Source organism: Marmota flaviventris, chromosome 9 (assembly GCF_047511675.1).
Source record: "Marmota flaviventris isolate mMarFla1 chromosome 9, mMarFla1.hap1, whole genome shotgun sequence".
Classification (NCBI taxonomy): Eukaryota; Metazoa; Chordata; class Mammalia; order Rodentia; family Sciuridae; genus Marmota; species Marmota flaviventris.
In genome coordinates this window covers 63,912,642-63,936,904 of record NC_092506.1, presented here as the reverse complement: position 1 = coordinate 63,936,904, position 24,263 = coordinate 63,912,642, and the positions used below count along the sequence as shown (strand labels likewise).

Sequence of the window (24,263 nt, the reverse complement as noted above, 5' to 3'; positions counted from 1 at the left end):
TCTATTTCTTAGTGAATTATCAAAACTCTTCACACATACAGACCCCCACACACAAAGTCCAAATTCAAATTGTTTCACTGATAATTCTATCAAACATAAAGAAAGAAAGAACATCAATTTCACAAAACCCCTTCAGGAAGCAGAGAAGGAAATAATTTAAAACTTATAAGATCAGAATTACTAATACCAAAATTTGTCAAAGACATTGCACACACATACACATACATACACACATGCAGGAATCGCTCATGAACAGAAACACAAAATCCCTAACAAAATGTTGACAAACTGAACCACCAATATATCATAAGGATAAAAAAAAAAATTATCACGGCACAGGGCGTGGTGGCATATACCTGTAATCCCAGTGGCTTGGGAGGCTGAGGCAGGAGCATCACGAGTTCAAAGCCAGCTTCAGCAAAAAACAAGGTGCTAAACAACTCAATGAGACCCTATCTCTGAATAAAATATAAAACAGGGCTGGGGATGTGGCTCAGTGGTTGAGCACCCCTAAGTCCAATCCCTGGGTGCCAAGAAAGAAAAGAAAAAAAAAAACTAGCACATACGTCTTTATTAATTTGATTTATCCTAAGAATGGTTGACTTAGCATTTAAAAATCAATCAGATGAATACATGAAACAACCGTCATAAATCTAATGTGATAAACACAAAATTATAAAGATGCAATTTGTGACACAATAACTTAAGGGTGGGAAAATGGAGCTATATATATAGAGGAAAGTTTATATACTATTAAAACTAAGCTGGTATCAATTTGAACTAGATTGTTATAAATTAAGATGTTAACTGTAATCCCCAAGGCAACCACCAAGAAAAAACTAAAAGACATATACTAAAAGAAATGAAAAAGGAATTAAAATGTTACATGAAAAAATATCTAACTCAAGAGAAGTTGGTGATGGAAAAAATGAGGAACAAAAAGATATAAGAAAACAAACATCAAAACTGCAGAAGCCCTTCTGTATCTGTAAATACATTATCTATAAAAATGATGACACACTCCAATTAAAAGGCAGAGATTGAATCCGGTACAGAGGTGCATACCGTATTCCCAGCTACTTGGGAGACTGATGCAGGAGGATGGCAAGTTCAAGGCCGGCCTCGACAATTTAGGGAGAGCAAGGAATGCAAATAAAAAGGAGGGTAACTCAATGGTTAAGTGCCTTTGAGTTAAACCTCCAGTACTGAAATGGAGGGGAGAAGATTGGCAGGATAGATTTTTTTTTTTTTTTTAAATGATCTACTATATGCTGTCTCAAGAGACTTACTTCAGAAACAAACAAACAAAAAAAAGACTGAAAAGAGCTCATATCAGTGCTGAATGGGTAACTCAGTGGTATAAGCATGCACTGGGTTTAATCTCCAGCACAAAAAGAAAGAAAAAGTCAGTCAGTGATTGAGACAGTCCATGGGGTGGGGTGTCACATGCCTATAAACCCAGCAATGTGGAAACTGAAGACAGGAAGATCACAAGTTCAAGGCTAGACTCAGCAACTTAGAGAGACCCTGTCTCAAAATAAAAACAAAAAAGGACTGGGGGGTGTAGCTCAAAGATAAAGTGTCCCCGGTTCAATCCCCAATACCAAAAAAAATAAAATAAAGGCAGAAATACATGGAGACATCAACAGTCCACTTTTAACAATGGATAACACAATTAAACAAAAGATAAACAATAAAAGACACAAATAACACTGTTACCACACTTAACAGACACATGCAGAAGCCTCCATTCTCTTCAGTTGCATGTGGGATGTCCTTCAGGGCAGATCATATGTTCAGATACGAGGCAAATCTCAATATCATTCAAAAAACTGAAATCATACAAATTATCCTCTCTGACCACAGTGGAATAAAACTAGAAATAAATAATTAGAAGAAATTTGTGGGGAAAAGCATAAATGTGCAAAGTAAAGAAAACATTCTTGGATAATCAGTAGATAAGAGAATAAATCACAAGGTAAATTTTAAAATGCTTTGAATTGAATGAAAATGAAAACACCAGTTCAAAACTTACAGGATCCAATGAAAAAGTGCTCAAGGGAAATTCACAGCTTCAAACATTTATATTTAAAAAAAAAGAAAGAGCTCATATCAGTAATCTACCTTCCACCTTAAGAAACCAGAAAGAAAAGAAACTAAATACAAAGGGAAGAAAAAAGGAAATATAAAGATTAGAGCAGAGTTCCACAAAATAAGAGAATACAAAAACAATACAGAAAAAAAATCAATGGAACCAGAAGTTAGCTCCCTGAAAAGATCAACAACCTGACATCATCTTAAGCTAGACAAAATCAGAGAAAAAGAAAGAAGACTCAAATCTCTAAAACCAGGGATAGAAGTGAAAGCATTATTCCCAATCTGACAGAAATAAAAAGGAGTATATAAGAATACTATGAACAAATGAAGCAGACATAACGTTCCTATGTTCATATGTGAATACACAAGCAGTGAAACTCCACATCATGTTCAACCAACGAATGGGATCCTAATTAGAATAAGTTATAATCCATGTACATATGTGTCAAAATACACTCTATTGTCATGTATATCAAATTTAAAATTTTTTTAAATTTTGATGTATATCAAAATTTGATGTTTTGTAAATTTTTAATTTTGATGTATATCAAATTTTAAAATTTTATAAAATACTATGAACAATTATATAACAAATCACATGAGTTAGAATAAATGGAAATTCCCAGGAAGACAAATGCTATCAAAAATGGCTCAAAAAGAAACAGAAAATCTGAACAGATCTATAACAGATAAAGGGGCTGAATCAGTAATCATAACGCTATCAGCAAACAAAACAGAACCAGATGCTTTGACTATAATTTGAAGAAAAAATATCACCAGTCTCAAAGTTTTCCTAATAAAAAAAAAAGGAAACACTTCTTAGCACATTCTATATAACCAGTACTACCCTAATATCAAAACCAGAGAAGAACATCACAACAAAACTACAGACCAATATACAAGGATCTTTCACAAAATACTAACAGAACTAATCTAGCATCATGGTAAAATGATTAAACCATCTGATCTATTCTGGGTATATACCCCAAAAGAATTGAAAGCTAGGATTTGAAGAGATATTTGTACAGCTACAGTCACAGTTGTATTATCCACAATTGTCAAAGGGAGTAGAAGCAAATGTTCCTAGATGAACATAAAAGCAAAATGTAGTTTATTCATACAGTGCAACATTATTTAGCCTTAGAAAGTAAAAAAAAAAAAGAAAGTAAAAAAAAAATTCTAGCACATGCTATAACATTGATAAACCTTGAGGACATCATGTTAAATGAGTCAAAGGACAAATATTGTTTGATTCCATTTAAAACAAGTATCCAGAAGAGTTTAATTCGCAGAAACAGAAAGTAGGAGGGTGACTGCCAGCAGTTCAGGAGGAAAGAAATTATTGTTTAATGGGTAGAGAATTTCAGTCTTGTAAGAAAATAGGTAGTGGTAATGGCTGCACAACAATCTGTACTTCGCACCATTAAATGTATACTTACAGTGTTTAACAGGATACATTTTATGTTATATATAATTTGCCAAAATCAAAAATATTTTTAAAAAATATTCCACATCATGAACAGGTGGAGTTTACACATGGTATGTAAAGGTGGTTTAATATGCAAAATCCTTACTAACACACCACAAAATACATGATTATCTCAATGCAGAAAGAGCATCTGACAAAATCCTTTTCAAGACTTTTTTTTAAGTCAACAAATTAGAAACAAAACAAAATTCCTGGTGTTGGAGTTGTGGCTCAGCGGTAGAGTGCTCGCCTAGCAAGTGCAAGGCACTGGGTTCGATCCTCAGCACCACATAAAAATAAATTAATTAATTAAATAAAGGTATTGTGTCCAAATACAACTAAAAAAATATTTTAAAAAAAGAAAAGAAAATTCCTAACTTTCATAAAGAGCATCTACAAAAACCTCAAAACCAACATCATACTCAATGAAAAAAGACCAAAAGATTTCTCCCTAAGATCAAAAAGACAAGTGTGACTGCTCTCACTAGTTCTATTTGACAATATAGATTCTATCAGTATGGTTAGGCAAGAAAAATAGCATGTCCAAATTGGACCAAAGTAAATGGAACAACACCCCATGTTCACGGATTTAAAGAGCTAATATTGTCAAGATGGCAACAATTCGCAAAGCAATCTTTTAGATCCAGTGCCATCTCCCTCAAAATTTCAACAGCCTTTTCTACAGAAATGAAAAAGCCAATTCTTAAGTTCACATAGAATTGGAAGGGGCCAACAAACAGCAAAAAATAATATAAAAAGAGAACAAAAAAAGAGTCATACTCCCAATTTCCAAACTTACTACGAATCAACAGTAATCAAAACAAGATGCCACTGGCATAAAGACAGCCATATAAACCAATGAAACAAAAGGGAAAATCCAGAAATAAACCCATACATAATGATGTTTCAACAAAGGTGCCAAGACTATTCAATAGAAAACTAACAGTGTTTTCAACAAATGGTGCTGAAACAACTGGATAGCTACATGCAAAAGAATGAAGCTGAACCTGTCTGTAACATCACATTATAAAATCATCTCAAAATGAATTCAAGACCTAAGTTTAAAATTATAAAACTATTAGAAGAAAATAGGTGAATCTAGATAACCTTGGATTCATCAATGGATTCTTAGATATGATACCAAACACATGGAAAACAAAAGAAATAACTGACAAATTGGACTTCCTCCCAATTTTAAAATTTGTGCTTCAAAGAACACTACAATGAAAATGGAGAAGCAACCCACAGAATGGGGGGAAAATATTTCATAAATCTTAAAGCTGACAGAGGTCTAATATCCAAAACATATAGAATACTCTTACAATTTAACTTTTTTATTAAAAATATAAACAACCCAATCTTAAGATGGACAGAAAACTGAAAGAGACATTTCTCCAAAAAAAGATACACAAATCACCAACAAGCACATAAGAAGATGATCAACATCATTAGTCATTAGGGAAATGCAAATCCAAAACCACAATAAACTATTACTTCATATCTACTAGGATGGCTATAGTTTAAAAAATAATAATAGTCAGCAGAAAACATGTTGGCAAGAAAATTGAAAAATTAGAACCCTCATACATTGTTTTCAGGAATGTAAAATGGACAGCCACTGTGGAATAAAGTTTAATAATTCCTCAAAAAATTAAAACAGAATTTAAAATTGACATAGGAATTTTGTTCCTAGGTTCACACCTAAGGAGAAAAAAAAACTAAAAACAGGCACTCAGACACTTATATACAAATGTTCATAGCAGGACTACTCACAATATTCAAAAGGCAGAACAACCCAAATGGTCATCAACAGAGAAATGGATAAACAAAGTGTGGTATATACACACAACAGAATATTACTTGGCCCTAAAAAGGAATGAAGTACTGATACATACTACATGAAGATTTTTAAAAATTATGCTAGGTGAAAGAGGCTGGACACAAAAATCTCATATACTGTATGATTCCATTTATATAAAATGCCTAGGCTAGGTAAATCCATAGAAAGGGAAAGTGGCAGCTGTTTTCCAGGGGCTTGGAGAAGGGCAAAATGGAGTGTTACTTAATGTGTACAAAATCCTCTTTTGGGTGATGATATTGTTTTACATTTTGACAGAAGTGGTGCTCAAACAACATTGTGAATGTATTCCATGCCGCTGAATCAACCACTTTAAAATGGTTAATTTTTTAAAAAATATTTCTTTAGTTGTTGGTGAACCTTTACTTACTTATATACGGTGCTGAGGATCGAACCCAGTGCCTCACACATACTAGGCAAATGCTCTACTACTGAGCCACAACCCCAGCCCTAAAATAGTTCATTTATTACATGAATTTAATAAAATAAATAAAATAAAATAAAAAGAGATGGCTATTAAATAATCTATATATCGTGAAGGCAGATGAGGAAAAAGAGGACAGACATGAGACAGTCTTATTAATTAGCTTCAAAATCCAAATAAGATACTAGAAGTAGATTCAAGTTTCTCAAGAAAAATGATTAATGATGTTTTACTTTGCTTTTCTTATTTTATGCAAAAAGTTGCCAAACATTTTTTTTTTTTCTATTAGAAAATCATCCACATCCACTAACATACAACTAAAAGCAACACATGACAACAGAGATCGAGCTGAGAGCCACTAGGCCGGGTTTTAATCCACTCCACCTGTCACATAAATGAGGAAATCATTTAACTCCTCTAGCCCTCAGCTTAACTATAAAATGAAACTACAACTAAGAAAAGCAGTAATTTAAAAATGAGAGTGTTTATGAGCATTTACAGCAACACCAGGCAGTACTGTGCTTCATATTAACATTAATGATTAAATGTTACTATGTTACATGTTAACATATTTGATGCTCACAAAACCCACAAAATAGGTACTATTATTATCCCCACTCTAAAGGTGAGGAAACTGAGACACAGAGAGGATTAAGAAGAAGAGCCATGCAGTCTGGTTCCACAGCTCATGTTCTTAATGACCAGCTATATTTGATCTCGCAGACCTTTTTCAATTCTAAAATTCTATGTCCATGCACATTTAAGGCAACTTAAGGACGCAATTAAGCCCTTCTGCTTCAGCCGTCACTTAGCAATTAACATTCTTGAAATATGCTAAGAGGCTTGTTCTGAATGACATCTAACTTCACCAGATGTTCAATCCCAACAGAGCTCTGATGAAGGAATATAATGGAAAGAAACGGCTCATTTGTCCTTGGTTATCTGTGTGAGATACTGCCAAGTGCCAAAGAGCTCAGAAAAGATTTACATGTCACTCAAAATTCTTCTGAAGCCAGCCCTAACAATTTTGTTTCAAGGAAGAGAATAGTCGCCAGTCTCCTCGCCTGTTAAAGTGTTCAGGAAAAGAGATAATTTTACATATCAAACAAGCAGGAGCAATTCCAGGCAAACCAGGTGTATTTCTAGACCAGTGGTTAGCAAGCTTTTCCATACAGGGCCTGATAGTATTTTCAGCTTTGCAGGCCATATGTTATCTTCTTCGTTTTTTGTTTCAAATTCTTTTAAAATGTAAAAACCACTCTTAACTTGCAAGTCATACAAAAACATATGCTCAACTACAGTTTGCTTACCCCTGTGTTAGCCCATTGAATAGGTCACTTATCCAACATGTTACTATACATTTTGAGAGACTGAAGCTGATTCAGCAGTCACAAGACTGATCTTAACTTCATTAAAACTATAAAAGTTGTACAGAAACAACTTACTTGATAAGATAACTAGTTATGAAGCAACTTGATAAGATAACTAGTTATGAAGCAAACAGCATTATACATACCCTTGTCCATTTCAGTGTTTACTAAACACCTGACACAGAGGATGTTAGGCAATTGCTACGATCATCCTCATGAAGTGCACAACCCAGGTAAGGTTCCAAGTGAAGGAAATAATGCAAAGATGTCATAAGTTAAAAAAAAAAACTATAGGAGTTCTAATGTGGTAAAGATTCCAGGTAGTAGAAGCAGAAACATCAAAGTCTGCAGGGGTGACAGCATTCAGGATGGATTAAGAAGTTCTGAAAAGCTAAATGGCAGAGCAGGAAAGTCCCACACAGACTGAACACCTTCAGCCAAAGCCTAGTGGGAAAACACAAGCTGCATTCAGAGAAGATTAAATAGTGGCCCAATTTGTTCACCTTCAGTGATGTGAAATTATTTGGAACCCTGGAGAGGAAAGGAGCAGGAGATACAGCTGAATAAGTAGATTGGGAGGTCTGGAGCACAGAGAGCATCAAATACCATGCTAAAAGTGAAGACAACTTATGGGCAACAAAGACACATGAGGCGTTTCTGACATTGTGGAGTAATGATCATAGCTGTACGTAAGGAAGGGTGCTAAGGTAATGACAAATATGATGAATTGGAGGAGGCAGAATGCCCAAATACCAGTTAACTGGCTATTATAAAAACCACACACACTAGATGTACCGTGAGCTCAATAGCAATGGTAATGAAGAGAGAGAGAAGCATACATAGAACCAAAAGTACGATTCATGGGATGAAGTTGAGCTGATAGAAAAGAGAAAATCGGGTCAGAGATTTAGACACAGCCAACAGACAATGAGGATTTATATTTTAAGCAATGAAATTATGCATTAACAAGATTAACCAGGCAGTGGTGAGTAAGACAAAGTAGATATAAAGATCCCACAGTCCACAGGCCTGCCAGGAAACTACTGTAATAATCCTGCCCTTTGGGGATGCTGGTCCGAGCTTGGATTATGACAAGGAAGATGGACAAGTAGCCATGGATACCAGAGTTATTTCAAAGAAAGACTCAAAGACTCAATGGCAGACTGAATAGAGTGGATAAAAAGAAAAAAAAAAATCAATCAGAACTGACAAAATTTGAGGCCTAAATAAATGGAATAATGGTTAATAAAGATATGAAAAATTGGACAGGAAAGCAAGCCTGGAGAAAAAAATAAAGAGTTCTATTTAAAGCATAATAATTTGGAAATGGCAGGTATCTATGCAGAAATGGTCAGAAACCACAAACAGAACTAGAATTTCAAATAACAAGCTAAACAACTAATGATAACCAAGTAGCATATTCCAGTAGAACTTCCAATAACCTAGTTCTAAAGAAGCTTCATTCAATCATTCAACAAATATTTATAAAGTTACTACTATTATATGCCAGACACAGTGCTAAATACTAGGGATAAACTTTTTTTGGTGAAGACAGACACTGTTCCTGACTTCATAAAGTCAATTCCTACAGTTTGGAAGGAAAGAAAAATATGAACAAATGGACAATCAGAATATAATAAATAATGTAATGAGGAAAATATAATGCCACATGTTAGGTGAGCATAAAAGAGGGGTATCCAAATTAAATTTAGGAGATACATCACAGAACAAGAAAATCTTCCTTTAGAAATGGGTCTCAAGAGTGGCATGGAAATATTTTAGCACAAGAAAATTTTAAGGATAGGGTATTCAGAAATAAGGAATTGGATCAAAGTAAAACTCTGCAAGCCATTAATTACAGAGGGGAAATGCTAAAGACTTGACTTTAAAAAAAGGAGGGACATGATCAATATTTTAGAAATGTCAAAACACAGTAAAGAAGTAGATATTTGGCAGCCACCATCAGTAGTGTTTCAAAGACAAAACGGTCCAGATGACTCCTCTGATCCAGCTCGGGAAGGGGTGGTGCTATTCACTGAGTTAGGGAATTATAGGAGACGGCTGCAGAGAGGATGAAGGGAACTGAGTTCCGCTGGGGCCATATGAATGTATGTATCTACTAGATGCTAATCTAGACCGGAAATGCAGACCTGAGAGGGATCAACAACATCCAGATAAAATATGTTACAGAGAAGAAAAAGGTCCAGTGGAAGCCTGAGGACAACAGTTTAAGAGCTCCACAAAGCTTTCCCTAGCCGACCCCAAGCCTTTCGTGTTATTCTTCAAACCTAAGTATACTTTCCCCATGGCTCTTCGTTGCTTAATTAGAACAAGAAATAATAAAGGACAAGGGAGAAAAAGTGGCTCATCCTACTACTTGGACACTTCAGATGCAGCAAATATACTTTGTATGACCACTCCTAAAATAGCTACCTGATGAATTAACAGGGAGCCTCTGATCCTATGTGTATATATTCCTGGACGTTAATACACTTTAAAGTGTAAGCCAAGTTTAAACTGAGAAAAACTGTGCAAGTATCTCTGTTAAGCATCAGCAGGCCTTGGACACCCTCCGCCTTGAGTTCTGATGAAGCCCAGATGCTGAGTTGTTAAGAAGGGAAGGTGAGACCTCTTAAGACACTGAGCTGAATATGTACATTCCCCCAATTTGGCGGGTTTCAGGCATGCTTTTCCTCTCAAAACAGTGAAAAGCAGTATTATTAAGAATAGTATTATTAAGCAAAAGTATATGAATCCTGAAACAAACAAAAAAATTTTTTTAATTCAAGTCAACAGGGATGAAGAGATTCTTGTTCACAAGTCACTGCTTTAAAGTACCCTACAGAAACAGTCACAACTATAATCACACACTCCCAAGTACAGAGTGGACCAACTGTCTTCAATGCTACTCCATGGCAGGAGGACTGAGAGTGACCACGCTAAAGTAGCCAACCCCTCAGGGAAAAGGCTATTTTACAACAGAGCAGAGATAGGAACAATGTGATCCTTGGGAGAAAATATTCACCAAGCAAAGTCCACACTAAATCTTAGGACTGTAAACGTCAAAGATAACCTGGGCACTAAAGGGAAAAAAGAACGTATCCTACAACTGTGAAAACAGAACTGAAAGAGGAAGAAGGCTAGGGTGAAGGCAAGCTACCTAGCACTGCAGAAGACAGAGCTAGGAGAGGGAGTCCCCAAACTGGAGAAAAAGATTGTAAACTGAAATTGACTTATCAGGGGAAAAATTGGTCAAGAATGCCCTCATTACAATCTAACCCAAAAGAAAATGGTAAAAGCAAGTTTTCGAAATTTTAAACAGAAAGAAATTTTGAACTTTATGACTCCTCTGCTGAGGATGAATCTAAAGCTCTGTTTCTGTTTATTTCTCAGGAATCTAAAACATCTATACAAAGACTCATGCTTCCAGTATTAAAATTCTCTAAGGCTCAAAAATTGTGCTAAGAAGACAAGCGCCTCCAAATTCATAACAGGAAACGTGGCATTTTCCCAGATTATTCTCTGGCTTCAATGAAGAGAGAGAATGGGACCACACTGCAGCAGCAGGATTTATAAATATGAATTACAGGATAAGATGATTTTCCAAACATCTGTCAAAAGTTAATTTGATCCAAGAAAAAAGTGGGGGAGATTCAGAGGGAAGCCAAATATAGTAACTAATGTGTGGAACTTTTGTAGACTTGGGTGGGTTGATGGCCTCAGAGGCACTGCATGCCTACCCTTCAATAATAAATACCCAAAATCTGTAGACTAAAGCACTTTATACCATTCAAAGTGCCTACCTGTGGACTCTCTCATTTGATTCTCACAATGCATAGCTAGTAGATATCTCTGGCTAAAAGTAAAGATAGATACTTGGTATTTTGACACGCTATATGAAATAAGAAATACCAAGATGCCATGTGGCATAATAGTTATTAAAAAAAAAAAAAGCCTTCAAATGATCAAATTTAAATCCAAGTTACGGATCTGCTACTTATCAGTATGTAATCTTGGATAAATAGTTTAATGTTTTCTTCCAGGCACTTCACTCATAGGATAATAACAGTCTCTCTGTTGTTACAGAAACTAAATAAAAACAAGGAAAGTACCTGGTTTGTTTTCTGACACATTTTAGGCACTCAACAAATGAAACTAGCAATGGTCTCTTTTTACACCTGATATAATATTGGTCCTAGAAGATCACACCAGCTCAAATAGTTCAGAAACAAATTTAATCCTGAATTTAAAACAGGCTCAGATACCTAAATGTTTTATAACAAAGCATGCAGCTAATACAAATAGCCAATGAAGATTTGCCCAGGATTTGTTTCTTCTTGATGGGAGTGGGGAGATGAGTACAATATTTATAGGAACAAATTATTTTTATAATTTTCCAACTTTTCTTTGATGATGTTCTATAAGACCTGAACAGAAATTATATCATATTCAGCACTCTGTAGTTAAAATACTTGGGGACACTTAATTCCTGCTTCTGAATATTCTGCTTATATACTGTGTGGGAGGTGCTTTGGAAACAAATTAGATCCATTAACAAGACTACTACAAGGAAATAGTAATCTTTTAAATTTCTCAGTTCTATAAAGTTACCTAAACAAAAATCTTTAAACTTTTCTGGGTTTCAGCATCTTTTTAAAAAAACATTTATTTTTTAGTTGTAGTTGGACACAATACTTTTATTTATTTTTATGTGATACTGAGGATCGAACCCAGGGTGTGCACATAGTAGGCAAGTGCTCTACTGCTAAGCCACAACCCCAGCCCCAGGTTTCAGCATCTTTATCCTGAAAATGAAAACACTCATATCTCCAATAGCATTAATCACAGTTAATGAAGTGAAGGAAGAAATCTCAAGAGAAAATTAAATAACAAAAATCATATAACCATTACCTTTTCATGTGGTGTGATGAAGAAAATGCATATCTAGAAAAAGACAGAGATGTGTTCTGATCCCCTGTTGAAAGCCACAGCTGAAGGGGCCCCAGCAAACTTTCAGACTGCCAGCTGATGATTGGCTCACAGCAGCCAGAGCAACATCTTGCTGATTGGCTCCTCTGCGGTGATGCTCATTGGGCTGTTTCCCTGCCCTTTCAGACCACAGAGCTGCTCATTGGGGGACTTTTTTGGCTCCACCCACGCAACCCAGGCAATCGCCTCAAGAGCAGGAGGATTGGGGGAGGTGGAGAGGCTTGTGGTTGAGGGAGAGGCTTGTGGGAAGCCGGTGGTGGCAGTTGGGGCTCTGAGGGTTTTTCCTGAGGAGCTGTTTTGTTTGGCATGTGTGGTTCTAAAAATAAAGTTAGTTTCTTTTGACAAGTGGCTCCTGATTGTGTCCAGCCAGACTGCGGCAATCCCCAATTCTGCCACTTTACTTTATCCTAAGATACTGGGATATATTGGAACATATTTATCCCACATATGACCTATAGATCTAATAATGACTTATTAGACGCCTGCTACTGAGCCTGGCATTAGAGATATGAAGTAGTTTGTGCCTTTAGAAATGAAGAAAGAAATACCCTCCAAAACATAATAAACTGGCACAACTACTAACAGTTATGTTCAAAGGGTCCAGAAGCAATGAGCAGTAACACCATATAGAAATGATTAAGTCACAGAGTTAAAGGAGATCACTTTACCTGTGAAATAATTTTCTCATAAAGTAAATACTGATAATAATTGTTGCCCTTCCTTACTCCAAAGTTGCTGTAAGGATGAAGTGAAATTACTTTAGGTAAATCTCCAAAGATTAAAGAAACATGAATAAGTATGAAGTGATTTGATTATATTAACTATATATCATATATGTAAAACTATTTTTATATAATATGTTTACAGGTATGATAAGTTATCATCCAGAGCATGAAACTAACTTGCCATATCAAGTTCAAGAGGTTGTAAGGCTTCCTGGTCTCATTCTTCATCTATGAAAAAAAAGATAAATAACTCTAATATTCCCTTCAGTGACAACCAGCAAATTCAGATTTTCTTACGTTTGATATTAGAAAACTAAAATAAAGAGGTTAAGCAATTTGCTCAAGGAACATAGTACCAGAACAAATCTGGATTAGAATTCAGGTTTTCTACTTTTCAAAAGTACTACTCTGAAAAATATAAAGAAAGAAACTCATTTGTACAGGCTCCTAAAACAGACTCTGAAACCGACTCGTCCCTAAATATTAAATCTGTTTGCCTATGGTATTTGAGATGATCACCTTATGTGTTCACTTTTGTGAAATATATCACTAAATTGCTTTTTTAGAATGGCTCAGTGGTAGAGCACCTGCCTAGCATGTGTGAGGCACTGGGTTCGATCCTCAGCACCACATACAAATAAATAAATAAAATAAAGGTCCATCAATATCTAAAAACATATTTTTAAAAAAAAGAGAGAAAGAAATTGCTGAGAATTTCTTCATTTGAAAAGATTTGATCCCTTAAACCTGGATTCCATTCCAGTTTGAATTTTTTTCCATTAAAAGAGAAAGTACTGCCATCTACTGGGCCCTAAAAATATTGCTGCTATCGTTTACAGTCTAAGAATTTTTGATATATTATCTAATGCTTTTGAACTTTCTCAGTACCTCAATAAGTTAAGAGTTATGCCAAAATGAGTTACATAAACTAAATATTCGAAGTTGAGGCTGGGGATAAAGTAAGATGAAAGAAATAAAATCCTTTCAATATTTTTATGCCCAAGTATTGGTATGATAGCCCTAAACATGGAAAGCATTCCCCTGCATCACTAACATTACATTCAGCCCCTACCAAATCCCGGGCAGTGTGGTAGGGATATAATGTTGATACAATGTTAAGAATTAGAGATCAAACACTCTAACCACAGTGTTAGAGCCCAGTGAGTACAAGTTTTTATTTATTATTGAATTCTACTCATGTGCCAGGCTTGTCATAAACATTATCATATTTAATCCTCAAAAATAGTTCAGGATAAGGTACAAATTGTTATCTGTATTTGCAGATGAGGAAAGAAACTATCTTGCTGCTTTACATAGGGAAGCAGCATTCCTGCCTGGAATTAATTCCATATCAATCTAACTATGAAACCCACAGCCTTAACCGCTGGGAATGTGTATTCACCCAAAGCAGTGGAGTCACCCAGAAAAGAAGAGTGGTTGCCAAAAGGAAATTAAGGCAAAGATAACCTTACATGTACATACAAAAGGCAAAATACTAAACTGAGGTCTAAAAGGTTTACAGCTTATTAGTCCAAGAGCACTTGCTTTCCCATCCTCCCTTAAACAGCCATCCTAACAGGTAAGTCCACCTAGAAAACATCTCTCCAGGCCACCGAGCCTTATCCACCAACCTGTACCCACCCGTCAAGCCACAGGTGTTCCTCTTTGATTCTCCATCATTTCCAAACATTAAAACCTCTTTCTGAGGTGCTCTCCAAATTATTTAAAGTTCTTCTACAATTCACCTGAATTATCTTCAAAACCCAAACAAGTGATATCAAAGTAAACTTTTCAAATATACACCTCTATAAATTGGAGACCCTCTGGAGTACATGCTATATTATCTCCTTGACTAAAAAACAAATGTTTGTGAATCAGTGTTTTACATTTTTGCATTTAGTAAGAGACATGCAGTAGATGCCTGGCATTCACTGACAAAAAAAAATAATCATTTTTACAACCAAAGATAAAAGCTTCCATCATCACTTGAGTACCTCTTTGCACTGCTGTTAAATATTTGAGTGTCACATTTGTATGCCAAATAAATGAAATGTTACTGTAGAAAATTAATAAGAGCATATCACTCCCTGATAATACCAGCAGGGGCTACTGAATAAAGGACTAAAATCCATAATACACATTTTGGTTAAAGATTTTCACTGTATTAGTTTCCAAACACACTCTGGAAGGGGAGAAAAAAACTCTATCCACTGCAGTGAAGTGGAGAAGTTTACTAGGTTCCTAAAAACTCAACAGAAATGAGAAAGGCTTTTGGAGGAGATAAACAAAAAGGGGAAAGTTCTGAACAAACAAGTAATTACAGTTTTGAGACCCAAGTGTGTGAAGACAAATTAAAAGTATGAAAACAGAGCAAAGATTAACATCAATATAATCAGCAGCAGCAATAACAAAAGTGTATGTGACCACAACTAGTGCAAAAAAAAAAACAAAAAAACACACAGCCAAAGAATTGGTCAATGAAAATTTTAGTTGTAATTTAAAAGTTGTGTTGAAGGGCTGGGGTTTTGGCTCAGCGGCAGAGCGCTCCCCTAGCATGTACGAGGCACTGGGTTTGATCCTCAGCACCACATAAAAATAAATAAAATAAAGGTATTGTATCCAACTACTATAACAACAACAAAAAAAAAAGTTGCGTTGAAAATGTGCTTTGTTATTGTTTCACAAGTACGACTTTTTAAACATGTGTTTTTAAGAACACATTAAAATCCTTCTCTCAAAGCCTGTCGCTTTAGTATTTTTATGAAATAATTCAAATACAAAGTTATGATATCTATTTACAATTACTATAATTAAGAATATATTTGGACTTACTGCTGCCTCCACACAGGTTCTGCTTACCATTTGTTTTATTTTCTGTTGCCTTCATTGTCTCCTACCTAGTTAACAAAGCTTTGTATTCTTTCTATTCCCTTTATCCTTTGCTAATTAAAAATCCATAATATTGTTTCTTAAACTTTTAACATGCACACTTGAGCACAAACTTTTCTATCAAATCCTAAAGTTTTTTTACAATCTTACAACCCCTATTCTCCCAAACAAATCAGTGACATCAGTGAGTTTTAACCCTGAAATCCACTTTACCTTATTAGTGTCATCTAGGACAGTGCTTCTCTAATTATCAGTGGGGAAGAACCAACTGTTTGGGGATTTTTTTGTTCAATCCATTGTAAATTAATACTTTAGTAAAATACAATTTAAAAGTTATAATAGTATTCAATTGTATTAAAGGTTTTAAACTTTTAGTCTCCCTTAGTGTATTTAGTTCACCATTGGCTGGTGATCCTTCTTGGACTACCACGGGCCCACAGCATACATTTCTAATAACAATGGTCTAGTTTGTTTTATCTTAAAACACACCTACCAAAAATTGCTTTTTGTTTTGTTAGCTTATGGTCAGTAGTTAATTATATTCACTAATGTGTTAACCATTTTTATACCCTTGCTATTTGCTTTCATCCCACATCCTCCCTTTGGGATCATTTTTCTATTTGCATCATTCGCTATAGGTAAAAAGTCTACAGGGAGGTAAGTCCCTATCTTTGAACACCTATTTGTGTTCACATATTGAGTGAACTGTCACTCCAGACTGTAAGCTCACTAGAAACAGATTTATATACTAGCGGTTAACAGTGCTGTGAAGATATATTTCTTCTGGCATCTCCTATTGCTAAAGAGAAGTCTGCTATTAATTCATAGGTAATATTTCCTTCCTCTCCCATAGCTTTTAAAATTTCCCCTTCTAGGTAGGTGCAGTAGTGCACACCTGTAATCCCAGAGGCGTGGAGGCTAAAGCAGGAGGATCCTTAGTTCAAAGCCAGCCTCATCAAAAGCAAGGTACTAAGCAACTCAGTGAGACCCTGTCTCTAAATAAAATACAAAATATGGCTGGGGATGTGGCTCAGTGGTCAAGTGTCCCTGAGTTCAATCCCTGGTACAAAGAAAAAAAAAATCCCCTTCTAATTAGATTACCCCTAAAGTTCTGCAGTTTCTCTATTTGTCATCTGCAGCCTCCTTCTGTAACAGAGAGAAGTCTACCTCAGCTTTCAGGGTTCTTTTCGCCCTGTGAAGCTCATCTTCCAGCCAACTCTGCCTACATCTTCATGCTTCTATTCCATTCTGTTCCAGAGATGGCTAGTATCTTGTTTTTAATTTGTTTATTTTATCAAGGTAAGTCTCTTTAAATTTCTCAGCTTTGATCAATTATTGCTTTTTTGTCTGATGCAGAGGAGGGTCTCAACGGATATATTTATGCAATGCCATCTTGACTGCAAACCCTGCCTGTGGCTTTCTTTTAAAAGAAAAGGAAAAAAAAAAAAGTGCTTTTTTAAGGTTTATGTGTCACGTTGATAAAGGCACAAGATGGGCTGGACTTCTCAACTGGCTAACTGAAGAACCACAGAATAGAATACACCACTTATCACAACCACATATTCAACAGACATTTACTCACAGTCTGGTTTTAAATGCCAACTCTGCTATTTAGTTGCTATAGAATCTTAGAAAAGTTATTATAACTTCTCTGTACCAATTTTCCTTTCTATAAAAGTACAATTGTGAAGTTTAAATGAGGTAAAGATATACAAAGTGTTTAGAATAGTGCCTGGCACACAGACATTCACTAAATATTAGCTATTGTTATCACTGCTAGAGGGAAACATTTTACTCTGTATTCCCACATCTCCAGTCAGGAGAAAAACTGTCTACTCATGTCCTAGGAGAGGAAGTCATGAAAGGAACATTTCCAGTTCTCAGATGCCTTCACTTACTCCTTCCCAGGAATGGCAGATGACGTACATGGTTGTTTTGGAGATGAAACTGGACATGAATAGCTTAGTTCTTTCTAGATTCTCTCCAATCAAGAATAGACTATCTACAACACATTTGCAAACTCTGATTTTGGCTTGGAAGATCAGATTTTTTGCTCCTGAAAGGACAGTCTCATTTTCATTCATTTTGTTATTTGAGGAGAAAAAGATTCAGATCAAAAGCAAATATATAAAGCCCTTTCAGTTATAGTCAGCTCTTTTAGTCACAGAATTTAAGCCACATTTGCTTATCAGTTGTCAGTCATAAAGCAAATATTCTTATCTTCATTTATCTACCATCTAACTTATTTCTGAACTTGTTCCAAACTAAGAAGAAAGGAACACTAGTTATTGGCCTACCCCAAACCTCAAAGACTACTAGTATGTAGCTACAGGGTTGTTGGGGAATTAAATACAATAACAGATGTAAAGTTCTTATCAGAGATGTTACCCTATTACTTATCAGATGTTACCCTATTACTATGTGTCAGACTTGTGCTGGACTGTGAGTTGTTACCAGCTGCAGGATGAACTGAATGCCTCTCTCCCCGCAGTCAGGATAGCTAATCTTGGGCAAGGACACTACAAACGGCAGCAGTAGCAGTCTCACGATTCTGATTAAATCACATTTTTATTAAGCAAATGACATGTCCCAAGACATATAGAAATCTATCCTTAAGAAACTTATAACAGCTAAGCTATGGAACCAACTAGGTACCCTTCAACAGATAAATGGATAAAGAAAAGGTGGTACGTATACACAACGGAATACTACTCAGCCATAAAGAAGCATAAAATTATGGCACTTGCCAGTAAATGGATGGAACTGGAGACTATCATGTTAGGTGAAATAAGCTAATCTCCCCAAGATTGAATGTTCTCTCTGATATGTGGATGCTGACTCACAACAGGATGTGTGTGTGTGTGTGTGTGTGTGTGTGTGTGTGTGTGTGTGGTTTCACCAAATTGGAAGGGGCGGGGGGAGGATGAGAATGGGAAAGACAGTAGAATGAATCCAATATAACTTTTCTATGTCCATATATGAATATGCAACCAGTGAAACCCTCATCATGTACAACCACAAGAATGGGAAGTTATGTTACATGTATGTATATGTCAAAATACATTCTACTGTCATGTATAAGTATATGCAAAAAAAAAAAGAAACTATATTATAGACTAGAAAGGAGAAAAACAAGCTTAGTTACTAAGTGGCTTATTTTATGTCAAAAGGATACATAGGATGCTGATATACTATAAGAACTCAAAAAATGAAACTCTAAAAAAAGAAAAAAAAAATTCTATCATGGTTTGAACTGAGTTTCCTAAAAGTCCCCTAAAATAATTACATTTTACTAAGTCCAATGGGCAATTTTTACTTTTTATTTGGCCTCACATCCCCTTAAAAAATAAACAGAAAGACAAAGTTTAAAAACCAACAACAACAAAAAATGAAACAAAAGCTCTCTCCCTCTCTTTATAGTCTCTGATATTCCACAAGAAACTCTACTCTCTTCCTCTGACCATTCCTCCTCATCACTTTCCCAATGCCTCCTTCTCTATCTGGCTTTTAACAGCAGGAGGGCCTCAAAGCGTGGTTACTTAGATCCCTTTTCCCCTCACTGTTCCTACTCTCTGTTATCCACACTTATAATTTCAATAACTATTTGCCATTGGCCCCACATTCAGATCTCTCTCAGTACTCCAGATTCATCTATCTGAATGCCTACTTGCCTTTCACACATGAATGTCTCAAAGGTACCTCAAACTCTGCATGACAAGGTGTCTTAACTCACCATCTGCCTCCACCAACCCTGGTCTTCCTCAGTGTCCCTTAGCTTTCTGTACGAGGCACCTTAATCCATCCAATTACTTCATCCAGGCCAGAAATCCAGAAGTCATACTTGACATCTTTTTTCTACCTTAAATTCAAACTATTATCAAGTCGTAATGATTTTATATCCTAAAAGTTTCCTAAGTCTATCTTCTGGAGTGGGGGTGTAGCTCAGTGGTTGAGCATTTGCTAGCATGAGCAAGGCCCTGGGTTGGATTCCTAGCACCTTCCCAACCCTAAATCTATGTTCTCTTCATTCTACCATAATCCTATCTTAAAGTATCAACATCTCTTACCTGAGGCTCCTTACTGTCTTTCCACATAGATTCTTGCCTCTTCTATAATCATCCTTATTGCAGTCAGAGTAAAATCATTAAAACACAAATCTGATTTACAACACTGCCACGCTAAAAATCCTTCAATACAGGCCCCTGTTCTTAGGTAAAATCTTTTGGCATCATTTTTTCCTCATCACTCTGACCCTCCTTCAGTCTCTCAGACTTGCCATGCCCCCTTCTACTTCATGGCCTTCTGGCATGTTAACCTGCCCTTGCTGGATTACAGCTTCAAAAGTCAAATCCCTAAGAAGGCCTTTCTTGAGGCAGTAGAATAAGCTAACCTGAACTCCTGGGCTCAAGTGCCCTCCTGTCTCAGACGAGTGGCTTGGACTACAAGAGTGCACCATAGCACCTGGCTTCCCCATTATATTCTTAGCACTTGGAGTACAGTAGCTGACATACAATAGGTGCTCAATAAAATGCTGCTGAATGAATGGAATGTGCTAAGCAATGGCATTTCAGACAACCAAGAATTATGAAACAACATGATCACTAAGAGCAAATTAGGTATAGAGTTCCAAATTTTTAGGTAAAACACCATAAAACAGAAAGAGCACAGGTTTTAGACGCAGATAACATGAAATCTCAACTTGGCTCCTTTTTAGATTCTAAGTCCATCCCTCACAATCTGTTTCCTAATCTATAAAATGGAGAAGACAAAACTCATCATATTTGTTCATGGCTAGTATTAAGTGGGGAAAAGAACACGGGTTGTCTGGCAGAGTACCAGAGTGTAAATACTTGGTGAATATAGGCTCTCTGCCCTCTCCTTGCTCTAATGGCTTTCAGACATAGAAATAGTGTTGACTATTTAAAAAAAAAAAAAAAAACACTAACTTTTGGCTTCTTAAACATACTGAACGTTAGAAAAGACTTCTGAAACATTTTAATAAAACTACTGTATTTAATCAAAATTCACCATTCTTTCTTCTTTTTAATATTTTTAGTTGTAGATGAATACAATGCCTTTATTTTATTAATTTATTTTTATGCAGTGCTGAGGATGGAACCCAGTGCCTCATATGTGCTAGGCAAGTGCTCTGCCACTGAGCCCCAGCCCCAGCCCCTCACCATTCTTTCTTAACCACCAAGGAATTATGTGGAATATGAGAAAACAGTTAGTTTAGGTTTTCCTTTAAGAAAATATGATCTGGATTTAGAAAAGATTAACTGGAGTGGTTGTATGCCTTACAAAACAAGTTTTCACTCTCAAGAGCATTCAACCTAAGCCACACTACATAACAAACTAACAATGATACTTAAAACACAATTCTATTCACACAGAGCTTTACAGGATTATGTCTACTCAGGTGCAAGGCACACCTGCACTATACAAAACTTAAGCTTCAGGAGAATCCTCTTACCTTATGTTCAAATGGAGCACCATAGTAGCCATCATTTAGTCCAAAAATTATTTCATTTTGGTTGCGGGCATGAATCTAAGAGAGGAGGAAAACACACAATTAGTTCTTCTCATTCCATTCACGTTTTAACATGATCAGAGAATTGACAGTTAAAACACAGTCTACTTCCATGGTGAGGAAAAGGCTGGCTACATTAAACAAACCAGCAGAAAACAAATCAGCTAACAAAAGACCAGGTGATCAAAGAAGCGTTTCCTGCTTTAGTCAAAGGTCTCATAAAAGCATCACCTGAGATAACAGGCATTCCACATGTTTTCCACAAACAATTCTGAGGTGTCATAGCTATTCCTGAAGGATTTCAGAAGCATACTATACATGCTCTGATGTCAAAGAAAACAGCCCTGTTAGTCTATATGAATGCTTTGAAAATATGAAGCCCTAGAAAAACATTGAGATTAATATTATTTTCTATTTTCAAAAGCACAATTTAAAGATATTAATAGCCAATCCATAAAGTCTTAATAGGCTATTTAGTTCCTATCTGCACATCACTGTTTTTCAGACACTACTGATGGGTACTGCATACAATACAGTGTAACCCTAACTCAGTTCCACCTAAAAGGTGGGAAGAATAAAACTTTTAAAAAACTTAAGAATTGAGATGTAAAATAACTAAAAATAATATAAAGTGTCCAACAATGAAATATACAAATAGATTTAATTAGTTTATTAGAAAGAGTTGTGGGACTTTAAAAACTAGTAATAATTTTTTCCTGTTGTGAAATATGAAAGTGAGGGTTCAAATGAAAGAAAGACAAGGAGGGATACCAGAACCAAATAATTGATCTCTGTCTCTAGCTAGAGAGACAAAGCAGCCCAAGACAGTAGTAGAACATTCCTGGGAACATTCACCTGACTTCCATAACAACCTCTACTACTAAAACAAGTTTTAAAGCACATTCCTATTTACCTACATCCTTTTTTTTTTTTTTGAACTAAGTGCAATAATACCAAAAGACAAGTCTACAATCATGAATTTATAATAATTTATATAAAAAATTTGTAATCAAGAAGTTTTTCCATATTACAAGGCAAAACAAAAAGCATTATGAAATCAGTTTCAAGACAGGGAATTTTAAATTATATTAAGTGTTTTACAGACATATATACCAGGGAAAATGATTAAAATTATATTCATCAAAATGTTAACAATGATTATAGCTGGGCAGAGGATTACATATTTTTTAAAAATTTTCTTCTTGGGCTGTGGCTGTGGCTCAGTGGAAGAACATCTGCCTGGCATGTGTGAGGCACTGGGTTAGATTCTCAGCACCACATTTAAGTAAAGAAAATAAAGGTCTATCAACAACTAAACAATCTTAAAATTTTTTTCTTCTTTACCATTTTCAAAATTTTCCAAATTGTCCAAAAGAATATGTATTACTTTTTATTTTCCTTTTGGTATGGGGGATTGATCTCAGGAGTGCTTAACCACTGAGACCCATTCCCAGCCCTTTATACTTTTTATTTTGAGACAGGGCTTGCTAAGTTGCTTAGGGCCTTGCTAAATTGCTGAGGCTGGCTTTGAACTCTGAATTCTCCTGCCTCGGCCTCCCAAGCCCCTGGGATTACAAGGGTGCACCACCTCACCCAGCAAGTAAATGCAATCTTGATTAGTCAGACTATGTTTGAGTGAGTGTGTGTGTGTGTGTGTGTGTGTGTGTGTGTGTGTGTGTCTCTCTCTTTTTTTTTTTTTTTTGGTGCTGGAGATGGAACCTAAGGCCTCCTGCATGCTAGGCAAGCGCTCTACCACTGAGCCCCAGCCCCAGTCCCCATGAATTATTGTTTATATCAGAAGAAAATAAATATATATACCAGTAAAGGAGTAGGTGGGGAGATAGGATCAGAAACAAATCCAGCATGAAAGTAAAGTTCTCAAAGTATAAGCTTCATGCAGATGGATGCTGAAAAATAATTAGTTAGCTGAAAAATAATTCTAACACTAAAAAGATATGCAGCTAAAACTAAGTGGCCTGAGTTCTAAGAAGAAGCTCTTCAGAGAGAACTCTTGACTTTTTTTTATCTTGATAGCACCAGTGCCCTACACTCTGCCCAACATACAGCATTTAATCAATTTTAATGGCACATGCTTTAATTATCTCAGGAGCTAAAAGCAGAAAATACTCCTTGTTCTGTCCTACAGGCTTGTCAAAAACTTGGAATGAAATGGATGTGAAAGTATTTTGGGAAGTTAGACATGAGAAGTAATTGGGGGAAAAAAATCTAATAATTGCATTAGAAACTAGGCAACTTACAAAGCTCAGAAAGAGCCTTTTGTTCCTAAGAAAAAAATCATGAGTCACAAAAGAGGCTGTAACACATTGAACACTAGTATGTACACTGCAGACTGTTAAACTATGATAATAAAAAGTGTAATATGGGGGCTGAGGGTGTTGCACTTGTCTAATTTGGGGAAGAACCTGGGTTCAATCACTAGCACCACACACAAACAGGGTAATACATACTCTCTTTTACTCATTAAAGAATACTGGCTCAATAATAGCATTAGAATCCTAATAGGGAAACTATGGACTATAAAATTCTATTAATCTAACTACAACCTCATATTTTGGTATCTTTATGAAAAACAGCACACCTTCTAAAACAGCTGATTAGAGTTAGTAAAATGAATAATAAACAGTGTCTGAATCATGGAACAAATAACAACCTAAATCTACCAAGCACTGTGTGAGCTTTGGCAAATCACTTAATCTCTCTGAACTTCTGTTTTCTCAATTAAATACTAAAGAAAATTAAGGTTCTTGCTCATGTGATCTTCAAGAGGCCCCAGGTGATTATGTACATGTAAAAAGATACCCCAGTACTAAAGGCTATAAAATTACTGTTGATAAACCAAGCTCTAACCGCTTAAACTAAGTCCAAGCATTTCTGCCATCACACATAACTAGA

The 24,263-nt window shown here is 35.8% G+C and overlaps 1 protein-coding gene across 3 annotated transcripts in view; it reads right to left on the bottom strand.

Moving 5' to 3' along the window:
• Uvrag (UV radiation resistance associated) overlaps positions 1 to 24,263 on the bottom strand; it is a 327,505-nt gene that overhangs the window by 235,938 nt on the left and 67,304 nt on the right. For all 3 annotated transcript variants that reach the window (XM_071616501.1, XM_071616500.1, XM_027942640.2), the window contains exon 5: positions 21,294 to 21,368. In XM_071616501.1, the coding sequence (XP_071472602.1) occupies positions 21,294 to 21,368 (75 nt within the window). The remainder of the gene's footprint in view (positions 1 to 21,293; positions 21,369 to 24,263) is intronic.